General features: G+C 38.8%; 1 protein-coding gene across 1 annotated transcript in view; it reads left to right on the top strand.

The window, feature by feature from the left end:
- Positions 1-19,708, top strand: part of UTRN (utrophin) — a 574,637-nt gene that overhangs the window by 112,313 nt on the left and 442,616 nt on the right. Inside the window, 7 exon segments of the mRNA XM_006834702.1 lie at positions 340-474; positions 2,991-3,140; positions 5,612-5,773; positions 7,627-7,755; positions 10,253-10,426; positions 13,319-13,474; positions 19,097-19,267. Coding sequence (XP_006834765.1) covers positions 340-474; positions 2,991-3,140; positions 5,612-5,773; positions 7,627-7,755; positions 10,253-10,426; positions 13,319-13,474; positions 19,097-19,267 — 1,077 coding nt within the window.

Here is a 19,708-nt window from a genome sequence, read left to right as displayed (position 1 = left end):
AAACAAACTGATGAAAAGTTCATTTTCTTCTCCCACTTACAGAGTTTAATTTTGACAAGTCAGCTTCTTGGACTTTATTTTAGTATAAAGAGTGAGGTAGCCTTTTTACACTCCCACCCCACATTCCCTATAAATCAACTGACAAGATTTCATGAGCAATGCCGTTTTGTTTCATTTCTCTCAAACCCTAACTTCATCCGTTTCTAAGTGCCCACATAGCCTCACTGTGGACAAATGAAGTTATTGTTGGTTAGAAAGAATGTGTAGCTCTGGAACTGCATTGTATGAATTGTTTTTTTTTTTTTTTGTCTCATTTACATTTTTCATCACCCACTTCAGGAGGTATGGTCATGTTGGATTGAGTTGCTTCATTATTTGGCCCTGGAAACCACCTGGCTAAACACTTTGGAAGAGCAGATGAAGAGCACAGAAGCACTGCCCGAGAAAGCAGATGTTGTCAATGAAGCCCTTGAGGTCAGAGACTGAGTTATTTGTGGCATTTCTTTTCGTTTCAGTGAGGCCAAATACGTATTTAGTCAGGATTCAGGTGCTTCACCTGGACCAACACATATGCTACCTTAGTCATTTCAAGTGTGACTTGTATATTCTTCAGTAGCCTAAAGAATTTACATATTTGTGTAGTGGGAATCACTGGGTAGTGTAACTAGTTATTTAAGTTATTTAAGATGACATACTAAATCAGTTTTATATACTGACCACTAGTATGTGCTGTTGTTGTTAATTGCCTTCGAGTCAACTCATAGTGACCCAGTCCTGGTGTGGCGCTGTGGGTTAATGCATACTTGATTACAAGGTTGGTTTCAACGGAAAGCTTGATGGTTCAAGCTCAACAGTTACTCCTTGGAAACCCTATACAGGGTCAATATTAGTCAGAAATGACTCAACAGCATCTAACAACAACATCGAGTTTCTGAGGAGCAGCTGAGGGGCTTGAACTGCTGATTTGTGGTTCACAGACCAGTACTTAGACATGGTAAAATACACTGGTGGTGTTCCAGTTTGTTTTTCCCATCCCTGGATACAACTCTGCTTTATGTTATTAGGGCAACTGGTATATTGTTTCTTCATAAAGTTAGTTTTACTCATTAAACATAGCAATACTGTGTTTACAATGACTCCCGTCTATTATTTTCAGATACTAACAGTTTGAGATTAGACTGCAATGGGCAATATTTGTGTCATGGGATCCCATTTAAGGAACTTGTCACTAGGCCTGACCTATTAGCTCTCTGAGGCCAAGAAATAGACTTGATTCTACTTTGTTTCTCAGTTTGCGGCACAATGTGCAGCTCATGAGACCATAACTGCGTCTTAAGTGAATTAAAATGCGAAGAGTGTGTTGTTGTTGTTGTTGTTGTTGTTGTTGTTAGGTGCTGTCAAGTCAGTTCTAACTCAAAGTTACAGCAGGAGGAAACCCCGCCTGGCCTGGCACCATCTCACAATTGTTAGTTTTGAGCCCATTGTCGCTGCCAGGGTGTCAGTCACCTGGAGGTCTTCTTTATCACGGACCCTCCTCTGTGCCAAGCATGATGTCCTTCTCCAGCAACTGGTCCCTTCTAACAACATGTCCACAGAACAACAGACAACGTCTTGCCATCCTTACCTTTAAGAAGCATTCTGGCTGTACTTCTTCCATGACAAATTTGCAGCGAGGGTAGATCTGCTTTTTAAAAAAACAAAAAGGAAGTGTACAGATAAGCTTTAAAAACTGTTGTAGCTGAGTAGGTGACTGGTGTGAAGGTCAGAAATAAGTCAAATGGGAATCACTGGGTAGTGTAAATGGTTAGAGAGCTCATTGTTAACCTAAAGACCATGGAAGAAAGACCTGGCAATCTGCCCCAAATCAGCCATTGTAAACCCTCTGGAGCAAAGTTCTACTCAGATACACATCTGTCACCATAAGTTAGAACCGACTCACAGAAGCTGGTTTAAACCGTAAAATGTGGTGTCTAAATTCCAGGAGCCAATAATGCATTTCTAGCAGAAAGGTCTACATCATTTTCATTATAAATGTTTATTATATATAAATATATCAGAATGATAGACTAAGAAAATGAAAATAAAAATGTTGTGTGCTGTTGAATCAGTTCTGACTCATAGCAACCCTAAATCGGATTCCAAGGAGTGGCAGGTGGGTTTGAACAGCTTACCTTGTGGTTAGCTGTCCAGTGTTTATCCTACAGTGCTACAGACTTAAAAAGTAAACTTTCATTTCCCTAATATGATAGTTAATAATTGCCCCTTCCAGGAATAAGGAAACTAGAGAAAAGTATAAACCTAACTCTAAGATAAACTTCTAAATACCTGAGTGTGTTTCTTCCTGATTTATTGTTTTAAATGTATACACACTGGACTGTGATCCATTACAGAAGTTGTGACGTGGACTGGGTAGTAGTGTTTCGTTGTGTTATGCATAGGGCCACTATGATTCGGTGCCAACTTGATGACACCTACCACAACAAACAACAACATGTATATATAGACAATTTACTTAACACTGCTGAGCTTACTTTATCATCATCTATAAAACGCTAATAATATTTAACACATATTGGTTAATGTATATTTTTTAAAATGTGAATATAAATTAGTTCCTAGCACTCTGAATATACTGTAGAAAAATAAGTACTTATTTTTAGTATTATTATTAATAAGTTTCAATGATTTTATTTACATAATAGTGTAGCCTGCTTTTAAACTTAGTATATTAGGAGCATTTTTTCATACAATGGATATATTTTTGAATTTATACTATTACACAGCATCCTTGTGTTAAGGTTCGTTGCCTTGTGCATTTATTAACACCAGGCTGAGTATTTTTATGGATTAATGATTAGAACTAGTTTCTCATTTCATGCCTTATGATAGATTTCTGGAAAAGGAAACTCTTGATTCATGTAGGCATTTTTTGGGTCCATGATAGAGTTGGTCTCTGGGAATGCATTATTATTTTTTTCTTCCCTGCTCAGTCTCTGGAATCAGTGTTGCGACACCCAGCAGAGAACCGCACCCAGATTCGGGAACTTGGCCAGACTCTGATTGATGGAGGGATTCTTGATGACATAATTAGTGAGAAACTGGAGGCATTCAATAGTCGATACGAAGAACTGAGCCACCTGGTAAGGCTCCGGCGTGCATTAGTGTTGATTGAGTATTGATGTTAGGGAGCAGGGGCAGCTGCTGACCAACATTAATGAGGGCATGCTGGGGAAGGTTAAAATGAAAATTTATCTTTAAGATAGTCTCTACTTGTAAACAATTCCATTTCTGTCAAGGACACATTAAAGCTGCATATGATAACATACTATTATATGACATACAAATATATCTATATGTGCCTATAGAATTGTTATTGTTAAGTGCTGTTGAGTATTTTCTGATTCATAGCTACACTGTATATGGTTTCTGAGGAGCGGCTGGTGAGTTTGAACCACTGACCTTGCTGTTCAAACCAACCTTGCAGTCCAGTGCTTATCCTACAGCACTACGCCAGGACTCCATTTATATAATATAAACGTCCACAGTTATTATTATTTAATATGTGCTAGAAAGCTTTTAATATCCATGCAGCCCTCCTAAAACGGAAGAGACCCTTTTCTCTAATTTTTGTCACAATATATGTTAAGGCACATCCTGGATGTGTACTCAAGAGATTGGGACACTTTGTAACACCTATTTGTAACTCCAATGGCCTTGTTCTTTATTAGGAAAATGTAAACTATCATTACATACAGTTACATAACAACTAGCTCTGGTAACATAGTAGTTATAAGTTTGGCTGCTAATTTCAAGATCAGCGGTTCAAAACAACCAGCTGCTCCTCGGGAGAAAGACGAGGCATTCTGCTTCCATAAAGATTTACAGCCTCAGAAACCTTATATAGGGTCACTATGAATCGGAACTGACTCCATGGCACACAACCAACCACCAATATTTAGTAATAATTGTCACATAACTGTATATGCAGTTATATACTTATATAACAATTATTATGATATGTAACATATTATAATGTTATATAGCTGTATATGTATATATGATGATGATGATTTAATGTGCAATAAAAAATCATCATATAACTATATATACAGTTATATATTTATATGACGATTATTATTGTATCTTGCATGCTATAGAATAATAATGGTCATATATAGTTATAGTGGTTACGAATCGGGCTGAAAACCTTGAGGTCAGCACTTTGAAACTACTAGCTGTTCTGTGGGAGAAAGATGAGGCTTTCTGCTCCCATAAAGATTAACAGCCTCGGAAACTCTGTACAGGGTCGCTATGAGTCGGAACTGACTCCACGGCACATGACCACCACCGCCATAGTTATTTGACAATTATTGTAAAACATGTGATATATATTAATTGCCATATAACTCTACATATGATCGTTGTTATTATATATATTATATGTTGTTGTTGTTAAGTGCTGTTGAGTCGGGTCCAACCCATAGCGACCCTGTACAGGGTTTCCGAGGGTGTAAATCTTTACGGGAGTAGAAAGCCTCATCTTTCTCCCGCGGAGCAGCTGGTAGTTTCGAACCGCTGACCTTAAGGTTCGCAGCCCGATTCGTAACCACTACGCTACCAGAGCTCCTTATATATGCAGTAATTATTGTTATATAACTATATACTTTTATAGTTACATTACAATTATTACAGATCATGTATGCAATAATAATTTCTCTATAACTATATATAATGACAATTCACATTTTCTTAATAAATAGCAGGACCATCAGAGTTTGAAATTGGTGTTGTGAAGTGTTTCACTCTGTTGAGTACATATCCAGATGTACCATAACATATATTGTGACAAAAATAAGATAAAAGAGTCTCTTCTGTTTTAGGAGGGCTGCATGGATGTTGGAGGCCTTCTAACACATATTAAATGCTGACTGTGGATGTTTAGGTCATGAATACTAGGAAACTTAATTCAATATACAGTAAATAGTGGTTAATTCACATGAACTTCTGTAGAACTTGTTTTAGACTTTGAATAAAAGAGAATCAGATTTTAATACATGTCCTGTTGATAGACATCATCCCCCTGACCCTAAATATCTGCTGGTAAAAATGTTGCTGTGGTGTGAGGCATGGCGAGTTCATTTTTCTGCATGTGGAAATCCAATATTTCTAATACCATTTATTGAAGTTCTTCTGCTTTTCTCATCAAATGGACTTATTAGTACGCTTGACTAGAGAAATGTAGGTCAATAGATATTCTTGTTATATTTTATGTTCTTATTGAGACGGTTATCTACTTAGATTTAGTAATACATTTAATATATTTGAAGGAACTGTTTAATATATTATGTTGGAACTCTTTACCTTTATATATTTGTCACTGTAGATAAAAAGGAGATAAAAGTTAGTAACTCAATTCAAGGTAGTGAGATACTAGAAGGATATTTTCACTACTATTGCTCGTTATTCTATATTTATAATGAAAGCCAGAGGATTTCAATATCACTCTTAGTATTTATTTCTTTTCATGGTAGCCAGAGCCTAAGGGTGTTTTTATATTTGGCTATTTTTATTTGTGCTGAGCCACTAATGATTCGATTTCTCCCCTGTGCAGGCAGAGAGCAAGCAGATTTCTTTGGAAAAGCAATTGCAGGTCCTGAGGGAAACTGACCACATGCTTCAAGTCTTGCAGGAAAGCTTAGCGGAGCTGGATAAGCAACTTACAACGTACTTGACAGATAGGATAGACGCCTTCCAAGTTCCCCAGGAAGCACAGGTATTGCCGGCGGGGTTAGGACCTGTGCATTGTGAAGAGAGCATGTTGTTGTTGTTAAGTACTGTGGAGTTGGTTCCGATTCACAGTGACCCTGTACAGGGTTTCTGAAGCTATAAATCTTTACGGGAGCAGAACGCCTCATCTTTCTCCCGCAGAACTGCTGGTAGTTTCAAACTGCTAACCTTGCTGTTGGCAGCCCGATTCAAACCACTACGCTACCAGAGCTCCTTGTGAAGAGAGCACAGGTAATGACTAATTCAACCTCAAACAAGCTCCTCAAGTTGTCCAAAGAAAGCTAAGAAATAGTGAGAAAGATTGATCTTCTGTCTGGGGCAGCTGTTGAGTTTTGGAGTTCTCTTGTGCTGTGTGTCCAAATCTTTTCTTCATCTGTGGAAGTGGGACAGTTTTTTCTTCCTGAGGAAGTTGTGAGCATTAGAAATGACAAATGCAAAGATATTAGAAAGGGTGTAACACATAGCAGTTCTGAAATACAATGTGACCCTTAGTATACTGTGAACTTATTAAAGCTTATTTAAAAGAAAGAGCAAGCTGCAGAAATCGACACCAACAACCCCTTCCACAGCACTCTCTATTTCTCATCTGGGTTCAATAATTCATTGCAGTGGTCCCACAGGACTCAGACACCATCCTCACAGCTACAGGGTTTATTAGGGACATTAATAGGTTATTCAGGGTCAGAAAAGCTCAGGGCACGTTGGTTCCAATTAGGACCCTCTCCTGAGCCATGCCAACACACAGGTCTCTCTTGGTCTGGGCAATGATACAGAATACTTATAGCACTGCTGATCAATGCCCACAGGACACACCACTTCACATGAACCACAGCCTGAAGGTACTTGGCTCTAGCTCCCATGAATCAGCAAACCTGTCTCCCCACGTTAAGTGCTTAAAGGCACCACATTCTGCAAGTCAGCCTCCTGCTCAGTGTCACTCAGCTTTACTTATTCCATGTGACTCCTCCAGGGTCACATCTTTCTGTTCCTGGGTAGTGTAGGTTCAATATGCAGGAAGCATGGAGTCCAAAGGATGCACTCCACTTCTGACTCTGTCTTCTTGGTGTTCGTGAGATGCCCCTTCATGCTTCTTAGATGGCTCATTTTATAGCATGCTAGGAGTTCAAGTTTTTACAATGACTATAAACTCTGTTAACACCCACAGATGACTCATGTCATCCTATCATTATCTTCTTCCACCTTCTCTTTTCCAGACCTATCAGGAAAAGAGTCACTTGGTAGAAGTTACAAAGACTAAGGGTAGAAGAAACATATTAAATAATTCACTATACCACATAGCCAAGCTAGTTGTCTTTGAGCTGATTCAGACTCAGGGCAACCCTATGTGTATGAAAGTAGAACTGTGCTCTGTAGGATTTTTAATTGTTGATTTTTAAGAAGTCGATCACCAGGCCTTTCTTCTAAGGCTCCTTTGGGCAGACTAAGTCTCCAAACTTTGGGTTAGTATTGCCGCACATTAACCGTTTGCATCACCCAGGGTCTATATTAAAGCTAATTGTTATTGGTAACCCTAGAGTTGGTTCTGATTTTTGTTTTGCAGAAGGAAAGATTGCCTGGTCCCCTTCCATTTCCATGATCTTTGATAGTTTTGAGCCCATTGTTGAGGCCCGTGTACCAATGCATCCCTGTAAGGGTTTCCCTCATTTTCACCAACTCTCCACTTTACCAAGCATTATGTCCATTTCTAGCATCTAGTCTTTTGTGGTATGCCTTAATAGGGGTAAAACTATTTCAATGATCATATGACTATATGGAACTTTCATTTGTTTTTAAACATTTTGAAAAGTCATTCTCTTCCTTTTCTAATCTCTTTGTCAGAAAATCCAAGCTGAGATCTCAGCCCACGAGCTAACTCTTGAAGAGCTGAGAAGAAACATGCGTTCTCAGCCCCCGACCTCCCCAGATGGCAGGACTGCCAGAGGAAGCTCTCAGATGGATGTGCTACAGGTGAGGAGACCGTGTGAGGACACGTTCTTTTCAATATGGTGGGCATAAAAAGAAACTTAGAGTTGATTATTGGGTACCTTTGGTATTGGTTATGATGTAAGCAGTGGGATAGGAGTGGTGTTTGAAGGCACAATGAACTCCAGGGCATAGAGACAAATTACTGCATGAGCAGAAAAATAGTGACTCTGATTTCCATCATGGAGTTGAGAAGAGACAGAGAGAGAAAAAGAGCATGCAAGATTTGTTGTTGTTGTCAGGTGCCATCGAGTCGGAACCGACTCATAGTGACCCCATGCACAGCAGAACGAAACAATGTCCGATTCTGGGCCAACCTCACTACCGCTGCCATACTTGAGTCCATCAATGATGCCACCTGGCCAGTCCATCTCGTTAGGGGTCTTCCTCTTTTTCTCTGACCCTCCACCTTACCCAGCATGACATCCTTCTCCAGCGACTGTTTTCTCCGGACAATATGTCCAAAGCATGAGAGACGAAGCCTAGCCATCCTGGCCTCCAAGGAGCACTCTGGCTGCACTTCTTCCAAAACAGATCTACTGGTTCTTTTGGCAGTCCATGGCACTTTCAGTATTCTCCTCCAGCATCACAACTCAAAGGCATCAATTCTTCTACGATCTTCCTTATTCACTGTCCAACTTTCGCATCCATATGAGGCTATTGAAAACACCATGGCCTGGATCAGGCGCACCTTAGTCCTCAAGCTGACATCTCTGCTCTTCAATACTTTAAAAAGTTCCTGTGCAGCAGATTTGCCCAATGCAATACGTCGTCTGATCTCTTGACTGCTGCTTCGGTGAGTGTTGATAGTTGATCCAAGAAGAATGAAGTCCTTGACAACTTCAATCTTTTCTCCATTGATAAGAATGTTGTTTATTGGCCCAGTGGTGAGGATTTTTGTTTTCTTGACATTGAGATGTAATCCATATTGAAGGCTGTGCTCTTTAATCTTCATAAGTAAATGTTTCAAGTCCTCTTCACTTTGCAAGATTTAGAAGCTTTATATGTTGTTGTTGTTGTATGCCATTGAGTCAATTCCAACTCAGCAACATGACAGGACACAGAAAAACTACTCTAGGATTTCCTGCCTGTCATCTTTTTTTTTTTTTTTTTCCTTCCTTCTCTAAATTTTATTTTGTTGTTGTTGCTGAGAATGGACTTAACTCCCTTGTCAAAAATTTGTTGACCTTGGATATGTGAGTTTATTCCCAGACTTTCAGTTCTCTTCTGTTGTCTATGTGCCTCTTGTTAGATGAGTACCCAGCTGTTTTGATGGCTGTGTCTGTCCAGAAGTATGAATCATTTTACTTTTTTCTTCTCTTTCAACATTGCTTTAGCTATTCAAGGCCTCTTGCCATTCCATATGAAGATTGGCTTTTCTGTTTCTATAAAGAAGGCTGGTGGGAGTTTTGAACAGGATTGTATTGATGCCGTAGATCACTTCGGATAGTGTTGACGTCTAACAATATTAAATCTTCTAATCCGTGAACATGGAACATCTTTCCATTTTGGCTGTAATCTTTATAGGAGCAGATTTGCTAGAATTTTATGCTGAAGAGATCCTGTGTAGGTCTGCAGTACCAACTTTTTATCAGCAGATTTTCTCTTCCAGATAGAGCACTTGCCAGTAATGGGTCAGTTAGTGCTCTAGGCGGGCTGACCTTGCATAGAGCATAGCTCCATTTAGTTCCTAATAGTCAGTGTTACATGGACTTTCACCTTGAATTTGTGATGAAGGTCATTTTGAGTTCTAGGTTCCTGAAGTATAAATATTTCCATACAGGTGAGAAAGTTCATGAAGTTTTCATTCCAGAGAGGTTGTTTTTATTGTTAGGTGCCATTGAATCAGTACCGAGTCCATGCACAACAGAACGAAACACTGCTGGGACCTGCATAACTTCACACTCATTACTGTGTTTGAGCCCGTTACTACTGCCACTGTGCCAATCCATGTTGTTTGGGGTCTTCCTGTTTTCCTTCAACTCTCCACTTTACCAAACATAATATCCTTCTCTAGGGACTGGTTGTTCTTGATAATATGTCCGAAGCTTGAGAGATGAAGTCTGGCCACCCTGGCTTCCAAGGAGCACTCTAACTGAACTTCTTCTAACACAGATCTTTTGACAGTCTGTGGTACTTTCAATATTCTCCTCCAACACCATAACTCCAGTGCATCAGCTCTTCTCTGATCTTCCTTATTCAATGTCCAACTGGTGCATCCCTAACCAGAGAGGTTAGCAGAACCTTTGCTGTTTGTAAACCTGCCAAGTAGTCATGGAAGACGGCTGTGCAGTTTACTCAGGCAGTTCTGTAAGCTCACCACCATCTTTTATGATTTTATTTTTGTCATGCGACTGAAGGCTGTTATTGGTGCTGTATCTCAGAGCTTTTCAGAAGTTGTTCTTTCTTATACTGTTATCACCTGAGGAGAGAGATTATTTTTCTGATGTGAGTTGCTTATAATTATCATCTCTGTCAACAGAGGAAACTTCGAGAGGTGTCCACAAAGTTCCAGCTCTTTCAGAAGCCTGCTAACTTTGAGCAGCGCATGCTTGACTGCAAACGAGTGCTGGATGGGGTGAAAGCTGAACTGCACGTGTTGGATGTGAAGGACGTGGACGCCGATGTCATTCAGACCCACCTGGACAAGTGCTTGGTGAGGCTGTGACTGGATAGCATGTCCTGGGCACTTCTCAGGAGCCCAGACTGAGACGAGGCCTAGTGTGTATATACATGGCTTGTTCAAAGATTCTTAGTCTGCAGTATGGCAAGCAAAGGGCTTCACTATGGGAAAAAAATCTCTAAAGTAAGAATTGTGGTCATCCTTACCCCCAAGAAACTTAGAAGGGATTGGAGAAATTCAAGTCAAACCAAACTGGTTGCTGTTGAGTAGACTCCACCTCCTGGTGACCCCGTGTGTGTCAAAGTAAAACTGCTGCATTGTTGTCACCAGTCTGATCTCTCAGAACTACATCACCAGGCCTTTCTTCTGAGTCTCTCCGGGTGGACTCAGCCCTCCAACCTTTTGGTTAGAAGTCAAGCCACTGAGAGTAATGAGATGAGAGAACTAGAATAGATGTGTATACAAGAAAACAAAACAGAGGCGACTTAGCTAAACAGCTTCAAATTACAAGAAAACTCTGGCAGGATACATTTGAGTTAACTGGTGGTGATGGTGGTGGTTATGTGCTGTGAAGTTGGTTCTGACTCATAGTGACCCGTATAGGGTTTCCAAGGCTGCCAGTCTTTATGGGAGCAGAGAGCCTCATCTTTCTCCCATGGAATGGCTGGTAGTTTCAAACTGCTGACCCTGAGGTTAGCAGCCCGATTCGTAACCACTATGCTACCAGAGCTCTTTTTGAGTTAAGTAGAAGAAGCGTCATTATAATGGATACCAGGAATAATTACAGCGTAAACAAAAAAATTCATTCTCTAGAAAGTCAAATTTTAACTTCTCATTCACAAAGTTTAAGCCTAATACTTGAAAGAAGAAACTATAAATAAATAAATGTCAGAAATTTTGCAGTATAAAGAAATTATCCCTTAGGAAAGTAAATTCTAACTTCTAATTTATAAATTTCCAAGCTAAGATATAAAAGAATAAATTATATATAAGGTCTGATTACTGTTTTAGTTGTGAACGTTATAGTTCAATTGAACAGACATTTAAAATTATGTGACTAGAAGGACTCAGTCTTTGCATTAATGTTCTACTTGAGAATCATGAAGAAGCTTACGACGATACTTGTGTATGTGATGAGAACTAGAAAAATCTGAAAATAATTATTTCTGGTTTTGAAAATGGCAGTCCTTATATGTCTGTTATTTGCACATTGAAGGTCATTTGATTACTCAAAAGTTGGAATAAATGGAATGCTAATAAATGTATATAGATGCATGCATTTACTGCATCTATATGCTGGCATGTTGTTGTTGCTGTTAAGTGCCGTCAAGTCGATTCCGACACATAGCGACCCTGCATGGGGTTTCCAAGTTGCAGCTGGTGAGCTTGAACCACCGACCTTGCAGTTCAAATGACTTTGCAGTCTGGTGCATTAACCCACAGCATCACACCAGGACTCCATACTGGCATATAGTCATCAAAAGGAGTCCTTGTGTGGCCACTGTAGGATAAGTCCTAGACTGTTAACTGCAAGGTTGATGGTTCCAACCTTTCAGAAGCTCCTTGGAAACCCTGTACCAGGTTGCTATGAATTGGAACCAACTCGATAATATTTAACAACAACAGTAGTAACAAGTCAACACTGTCTTTGACTTTGTGTAACGTAATCTGGTGGTTTCTTATACGACAGTGCCATGTAAAATGTTCCAGATGGAGATCATAATGTATGCAGACAAGAGAATCTGGCCAGAATAAAGCTTTTTGGTCGCAACATACATTATAAACGGAGCCCTGGTAGTGCAATGGTTAACTTATTGTTGTTAAGTTCCAACTCATTGCAACCCTCTATAGGGTTTCCAAGGAGCAGCTGGTAGGTTTGAACTGCCGACCTTTTGGGGTTTGCAGTCCAATGCTAATCCTGCAGTGCCACACTGGGAGTGACCAAGTAGTTGGCTGTTAGGGAAAAGCCAGCGATTTGAACCCACCAGCCATTTTGTGGGAGAAAGATGTGGCAGTTTCCTATAAAGATTAGAGCTTAGAAGCACACCAGGGAAGTTCTACTCTGCCCGTTAGGGTCCTGTGAGTTCGAATCAGCTGTGCAGCAACAGGTGGTAATGGACAGCTCTGAATTTGACCTACAGAACTCTGATTTCTTGTTGCCTTATCCATTTTGATGTAGTTTAGAGTTTATATATATTTTTATTATGTAAGAAATTGTGGATAGACTTGCTGCTTCAGAGAAATATAATGACAAAATAAATATTAATAATTCAGAGGTCCAATAGTTAGAAATAGCCAGTGTTGGCTTTTTTTCTGGTCCTAGCAACTTCAGGTTTTTATAAAAATTTGACTTTAAACAGAATAAGCATTAAATGTTAATGTTTAGTCCTAATATTTTCCCAGTGTATGTAGGAAAATTGTCTATATTATTAAGTACTTTCATAAGAATTTAAAACACAATTCCAAGTTGTTGTTTTTTTAAACAAGCATTTTTAAAAATTTTATTAGTTTATTCTTTCTTATTAGACGTCAAAATGTAGTATGATCTTGATTTCATTTTATTCAATATTTGAACCAAATCTGAGAAAGACAGTGAACTTTGATTTCTGAAGTTAATTCTTTGCTGTCAGTCTGTATAAGCAGTGTTCTGAAATGCCTCCAGTTTGTAAGTTTTCAGTCACTGAGCAGTAAAAGTGGTTAATGTGCATGGTAGCTAACTGCAAGGTTGGCATTTGAAGTCCACCCAGACGTACCGGGGAAGAAAGTCCTGGTTGTCTACTTTTGAAAGATTACAGCCATTGACGTGCCTGTGTGCAGCACAATTCTACTGGGACACACATGGTGTCTGCATGAGAGAATCAATTAGATAGCAACTGGGCTAGTCATTTTCACTACAATATATGTTTTGTCTGTTTCACTTTTAAGAAACTCTATAAAACCTTAAGTGAAGTCAAGCTTGAAGTGGAGACTGTAATCAAAACAGGAAGGCACATTGTCCAGAAACAGCAAACTGATAACCCCAAAGTCATGGACGAACAACTTACTGCTCTGAAGATCCTCTACAATGATCTGGGTGCCCAGGTGAGGAACTTAACCACTCTGTTCCTGTCTCTCTCTGAAACGCTTTCTCATTAGCTCACTCTCTCCTTTGAGCATTTAAAAATTTCACTTCTTGAACAATGCATATTTGAGTTTTATGGCACTTATTGTATGTTTCAAGTTATTCCTATAAGTTTTGTAGTTTTCAATGGATACAGATGGTTAAGTTATTCTAGGATAACTCTGCCATTATAGTCTCTGTAGACAATCAAATTATTGGTTGTTGGATTTCTAAATTGAGTAGTCTACTGAGAAATGTTAAAACACCAGGTTTCTAATAAATATTAAGCAGCAGGAAGCTCCTATTAAGCTACTAAGATTTAAAATCCTTCCAGAAAATATCTACAATTTAGGCATTCTAGCAAATCCATGGAGGGAGTTGTGAGGCCGTTTATTCTGACTGATATGGTGGATTCCATAGACTCAGGTCTTTTATCAAGAATCTGTGCCTTGAAGCCAGGAAAGCAGAAGGATGTGTGGAACCGATACTGTTTTTGTCAGGATTGACAAATGGTGTTAGGAAATGGTTTGTTTGAATCCTATTTGGACTGTTAAATATAAATAAAAACTTGTAATTGAAATAAAACTGATATTTCTACATAAGCCTAGAGAACGCGAGCTGAAATTTTATCACTTTCAAATCGGTTAGTATGAATAAATAGTTCGTGTATTTTCTAGACATTTTTGACCTAATTTTTGCCAGATTAGGTTGTTGGTGTGACATTTTTTGATACATTGCTTATCTGGAAGACACACCATAGAGCTTCTCTTTGATATTTATAGCTGAAGTTATTTATTCGTATTAATATAGTTCCTCATTAAGCAGACATTTTGTGGGTGGAATGGTGTTGCCGACTTTCTATTTGTGACTATAGTTCTAGATTGAATGAATTAGCTCAACCGAGACTTTACCTTGTGCTAGGAGTCCTAGCAGGCAGGAAGGACATTTGGTGAGCAAAACCATTAGGTGTCTCCTTGCCTAATGGAACTTTCTGTCATGAAAGAGAAAGAAAAGTCATCCCACAAAATCACGTCAGATTCCAAGTATGAAATGCCAGAAAGTCTGTGATGTTTTGAGTGTGTGTAATGGAGGGTTTGACCCAGTATGGAGTTAGGAAGACGATCTTGAGAAAGCTTTACTCCTACTAACGTAGTGGTTACGAATGGGTCTGTGAACCTTAAGGTCAGCAGTTCGAAACTACCAGCTGTTCCATGGGAGAAAGATGAGGCTTTCTGCTCCCGTAAAGATTTACAGCCTCGGAAACCCTGTACAGCGTCGCTATGAGTCGGAACCGACTCCACGGCACACAACAACAACAACAACAAGATCTGAAGGACGTGTGGAATAAACTGTGTGAAGTCACATGGAAGCGCATGGCTGTGGTAAATTTCTGAGGCAAGAGCAGGGAGTACAAGGGTGAGGAGCATAGCATAGGTGAAATAAAATGAGACAAGACCCTGCCAGAGTCTTTTTGTGCTAAAGATTTTAATTTCTGTTTTAAGAGCAATAAGCAGCTATGGCAAGATATTGGCTGGGAACTAACATGCTCAGATATGTACTTTTTACAGTCATTCGCTGCAGTTTGGAGGATAGTTTACAGAGAAGGAGCCCTGTAACATAGTAGGTTAGTATTGAGAGTCACTAGATTGTTAACCAAAATGGTGATGGTTTGAATCCACCAGCCTTAGTGCATGGTGCTAAAAGAATTCAGGAATTATATCATTTCATGAGAAATTGGAGGTAGGTGAACTTCCAAAGGAAACTGAAGTCAGAGTAGCAAGAGGTGGTAGGCAAATCAGGAGTGTTCTTAGGGCTAGAAGGTCAGGGGAAGAGGTCATTCATGATTGAGTGCTTTAGCTTTTGGAGGACATTTGAAAGGTAAATAGGGTGCACATTAAAAATGTCCATTAGATCAGGGTCGTTATTGAACTTGGAAAAATCAATTTATGTGGAATAATGGGAGTGGAAACCAGAATGGCTATAGGGGAGGTGGGAATAAAGAGGAAAAAAAAATGAGTTTCAGAGAACTTCAGTATGTTTAATAGTTGATGGGAATGATTCATTTGAGATGAAAAGGTTGAATATTTATTTAAGAGGTAGGGGATAAATAACTACATAAAAGATTTAGAACTTGATATTCCTAGTCTGATATGCAGTACATCTTAATGGATATTGATCAGAATGAGAAAAATAGAAATTGTTGCAAGTTGAACTATAGATTATTTTCTTCCTCGTGAATACAAATCTTTGGTAGTATGAAGTTTTAAGATGATTGTGTAGCTGCCTGGCCATGCTTCAGTCAAATAAATATCATCTGGGTCTATACTACCTTTTAATATAATTCAGTTATCTCCAGATAATTGCAGTGAGGTGCTATTAATTTAGGGTTATGAATTTTGATTAAACTCTGTAGAAAAAAACTAGTTCAATTTTTAAGAAAGACGTTACTAAAATCAATCCTTGATGTATGAAAGAGCAAAATTGAACCTTATTATTGTTAAGTGCCATCAAATCAATTCCAACCCTTAGTGACCCTGTATAGGGTTTCTGAGGAGTGACTGGCCAGCTTGAACCTTGCAGTTCCAACTGACTTTGCAGTCCATCGCATTAACCCACAGTACCACGCCATAAATTGAACCTTAGGGGAGCAGAATAAAGAAGTATAATTAATGTCAATTATGAACAAAGATCACCTTTTATATTATTGTATATAGCCGAGAAAATATCACCCCATCTATGATTGATTACTTTAATACTTAACTGTAATTGCCTATAAATATGTATAAGAACTCATGTTTTTGTTTTAATGGATTGTGTTTTAGGGGAAAGTTTACACAAGTGAATCAATTTTTCATTCAACAATTCGTACAAAAATTGCTCCCTAACATTGGCTGCTATCCCGCGGTGTATCAGCACTTTTCCATTTCTACTCTGCCTTCTCCAACTCTATCCCTCCAGTCTCCCTTCCCCTCCTTACTTTCTCTGCTTTTCTGCAAATGTTGCCTGTTTGGTCTTATAGTTGATTGTTCTAAGGAACATATTCCTCACAGGTATTTTAAAATTTGTTTTATAGGCCTATTGTTTATGAGTTCTGGTAGCATAGTGGTTATGAATTGGACTGCTATAATCTCACGGTCAGCAGTTCAAAACTACCAGGGGTTCTGTGGGAGAAAGATGAGACATTCTGCTCCCGTAAAGATTTATAGCCTCAGAAACCCTGTACAGGGTTGCAATGAGTCGGAACCAACTCCATGACACTCCACCACCATCTGTTATTTGGTTGGATGGTGCCCTCTGGGAGCAGCTTCAGTTCCAGTTTGAAAGGGTGTCTTGTAGGGTTCCTGCAGTCTCTTATCAGTCCACTAAGTCTATTCTTTTGAGAGTGTGTGTGAATTTGAGTTTTGTTCTATATTTTACTCCCATTCTCACCAGGACCATCTATGGGTCTGAGTCGACTCAGTGGCATTTAACAACAACAACAACAACATATATATTTATATATGTGAAGAGAGAGCATACATTTCTACCTATATACTCACTTATAAATTTTTAGTTATTATTGCTGTTTTTCAGAATTGTATGTTATAGCATTTACCGTCTTCTTCTTCTTTAGAACTTTGGAATTGGTTCTGACTCATAGTGACACTATGTATTGTTTCCGAGGCTGTAAATCTTTATGGGAGCAGAAAGCCTCATATCTCTCCTGCACAGTGACTGATGAGCTAAAAGCACCAACCTTGTGCATCACAATCCAGTGTTTATGCTACAGAGCCACTGCATTCCCCAGCATTTCCCGTAGTTATCTATTATATTCCTGAGTACCACTCAGTGTCTTCATTTACTGTGATCAAATTCTACCGACTTCCCCTGTACTTGTATTGTCTTGCTCTTCCCCAGAATTAACATGTGCCTACTATCTAGTAAGTAATTCTTCCTTTCCACCTCTTTCCTTTCCTGGTAACTATTGAAGAATGTTGTTTTCTGTGTATAAACTTATTCATGACTTTTTATAAAAGTAGTCTCATACAGTATTTGTCCTATTGTGGTTAACTTGCTTCTCATCATAACATTCTCCAGATTCACCCACATTATGTTTCACAGACTCATCCTTATTCTTTATTGTTGCATAGTATTCCATTCTGTTTATCCATTCATCAGTTGATGGGCACTAAGTTTGTTTTTATCTTTTTACTATTGTGAATAATGCTGAGTGAATATGGATGTGCAGATATGTATTCTTGTACTTCACTTCTCTAGGGTATATACCTAGGAATGGGATCACTGGATCACATAGTATTTCTGTTTTTAACTTTTGAGAAGCACCATATTGCTTTCCATAGTGGTTGTTGTGATTTAGTCTAACATGTGCCTTAGCTTTACAATGTGAATGGTTGTTGGCAGTTTGAGAGGCACTGTCATGTGATGTAATGAGTCTGGCCGTGCTCAATTCATGGCTATCCTACCTTGTCCCTGGCTTTATCCTCTCAGGTTACTTGTGCTAACTCATGAAATAGAAAGAATAGGGCTGTGTGAGCTTTTTCATGTCATTATGTGGTGACTGGATTAAGAATTTAATGAAAGTAAGTTCAGCTCATTTTTTTAAATCAACAACAATAAGAAAAAAATAATCAAAGTTTATGTTTTATAGTCATTTGCTGTATCTTAAGTGACAAGGCTCTATTTTAATATTGGAGTCCTGGTGTGGTGCTGTGGGCTAATGCACTGGACAGTTTGAACTGCAAGGACTGTGGTTCAAGTTCATCAGCCACTCCTCAGAAAAACCCTATACAGGGTTGCTATGGGTTGGAACTGACTGGATGACTCTTAAAAACTACAACACCAACAAGTGGTTATGTGTAAAACTATAAATGTGAAAACATTGTTTTTCTGCCTTAGGTAGCTACAGAATAGTGTGTGGGTATTTGAACTGCAAGGTCTGTGGTTCAAGCTCACCAGCTGCTCCTTGGAAACCCTATACAGGGTCGCTATGGGTCGGAATCGACTCGACGGCACTTAACAACAACCACATGTGTTTTAAAGATTCCTTTTTTGACAGATTGTTAAGGCATCTTCTATTCAGAATAAAAACAGATGCTATTTACTGATTCCTTTACTTTGTTTCAATGACAAAGCCAAGACATTTGTATATATATTCTTGTTGTTTCATACTCATAGCAGCATTTAAGGGAAATACTTTTACCAGGGTCACTCAGTAGAGCTAAGATTGAAACATAGTATTCTCTGGCATTTAACTACTACAGAAGATTGCAAAAATGATAGAGTAAAGTAAATTTAAGGTATTAGACGTAAATGACATCAAGGTGTTTTTTGACTTATAACAGCCCCATGTGACAGAGTAGAACTGGCCTACAGGGTTGGCTTGGCTGTAATCTTTCTGGGAGCCCATGGCCGATTTTAACCTGTAGAGTCTTTGGGTTGGTTTGAGCCATCAGCCTTTCCATTAATAGCTGAGTGCTTAACCATTGTGCCACCAGGGCTCCTTTATGATGTGAGTTTTGTGGTTAAATCAGTTTGGGTCTTTAGTAAAATTTCTGTTTCATTCATAATACCCACCCCTTACTTTCTCCCTCTCTCCTTTTCAGGTGACTGAGGGAAAACAGAATCTGGAAAGAGCGTCTCAGTTGGCGCGGAAGATGAAGAAAGAAGCTACCTCTCTCTCTGAGTGGCTTTCTGTCACTGAAGCTGAACTGGTACAGAAATCCACTTCAGAAGGTTTGCTTTGCGACTTGGATACAGAAATTTCCTGGGCTAAAGTGAGTTGAGTTCTGATGAAGCACCAACATTAGACTGGTGTTAATTTTTGGCATTTGGTCAGGGCAATCTGGGTAGATGAAATTTTCCTTCATTTCTTATTAAATGTAGTCTTTTCTGTTTTCCATTTTCCTTTGTAGTCTTAAGAAAGACTATTAGAAGAAAAAGCGTAACTATTTGGATAAGATATTTTATCTTGATGCCCAAAGTATTAAATTTACATAGATAATCAAGAATATAAAGATGTCATGCCAATGTGGTACTGTACTTGATAACAGTAGAAGTACTGCCTGAAAATCAATGATATTTTCTGAGTATTTTTGCCAAGTATTATTTTAAATTTAAGTCTTCAATAATTTTTTTTTTACCAATAACTAATTTTCTATTATAAACGAAGTCATATAGGGAAAGAATTTTTTAAATAATCAATAAAATATTTTAAA

The sequence above is a fragment of the Chrysochloris asiatica genome, unplaced genomic scaffold, assembly GCF_000296735.1.
Source record: "Chrysochloris asiatica unplaced genomic scaffold, ChrAsi1.0 scaffold00013, whole genome shotgun sequence".
Lineage (NCBI taxonomy): Eukaryota > Metazoa > Chordata > Mammalia > Afrosoricida > Chrysochloridae > Chrysochloris > Chrysochloris asiatica.
The sequence above is the reverse complement of the archived record's forward strand: the minus strand, read 5'-3'. Positions and strand labels throughout refer to the sequence as shown.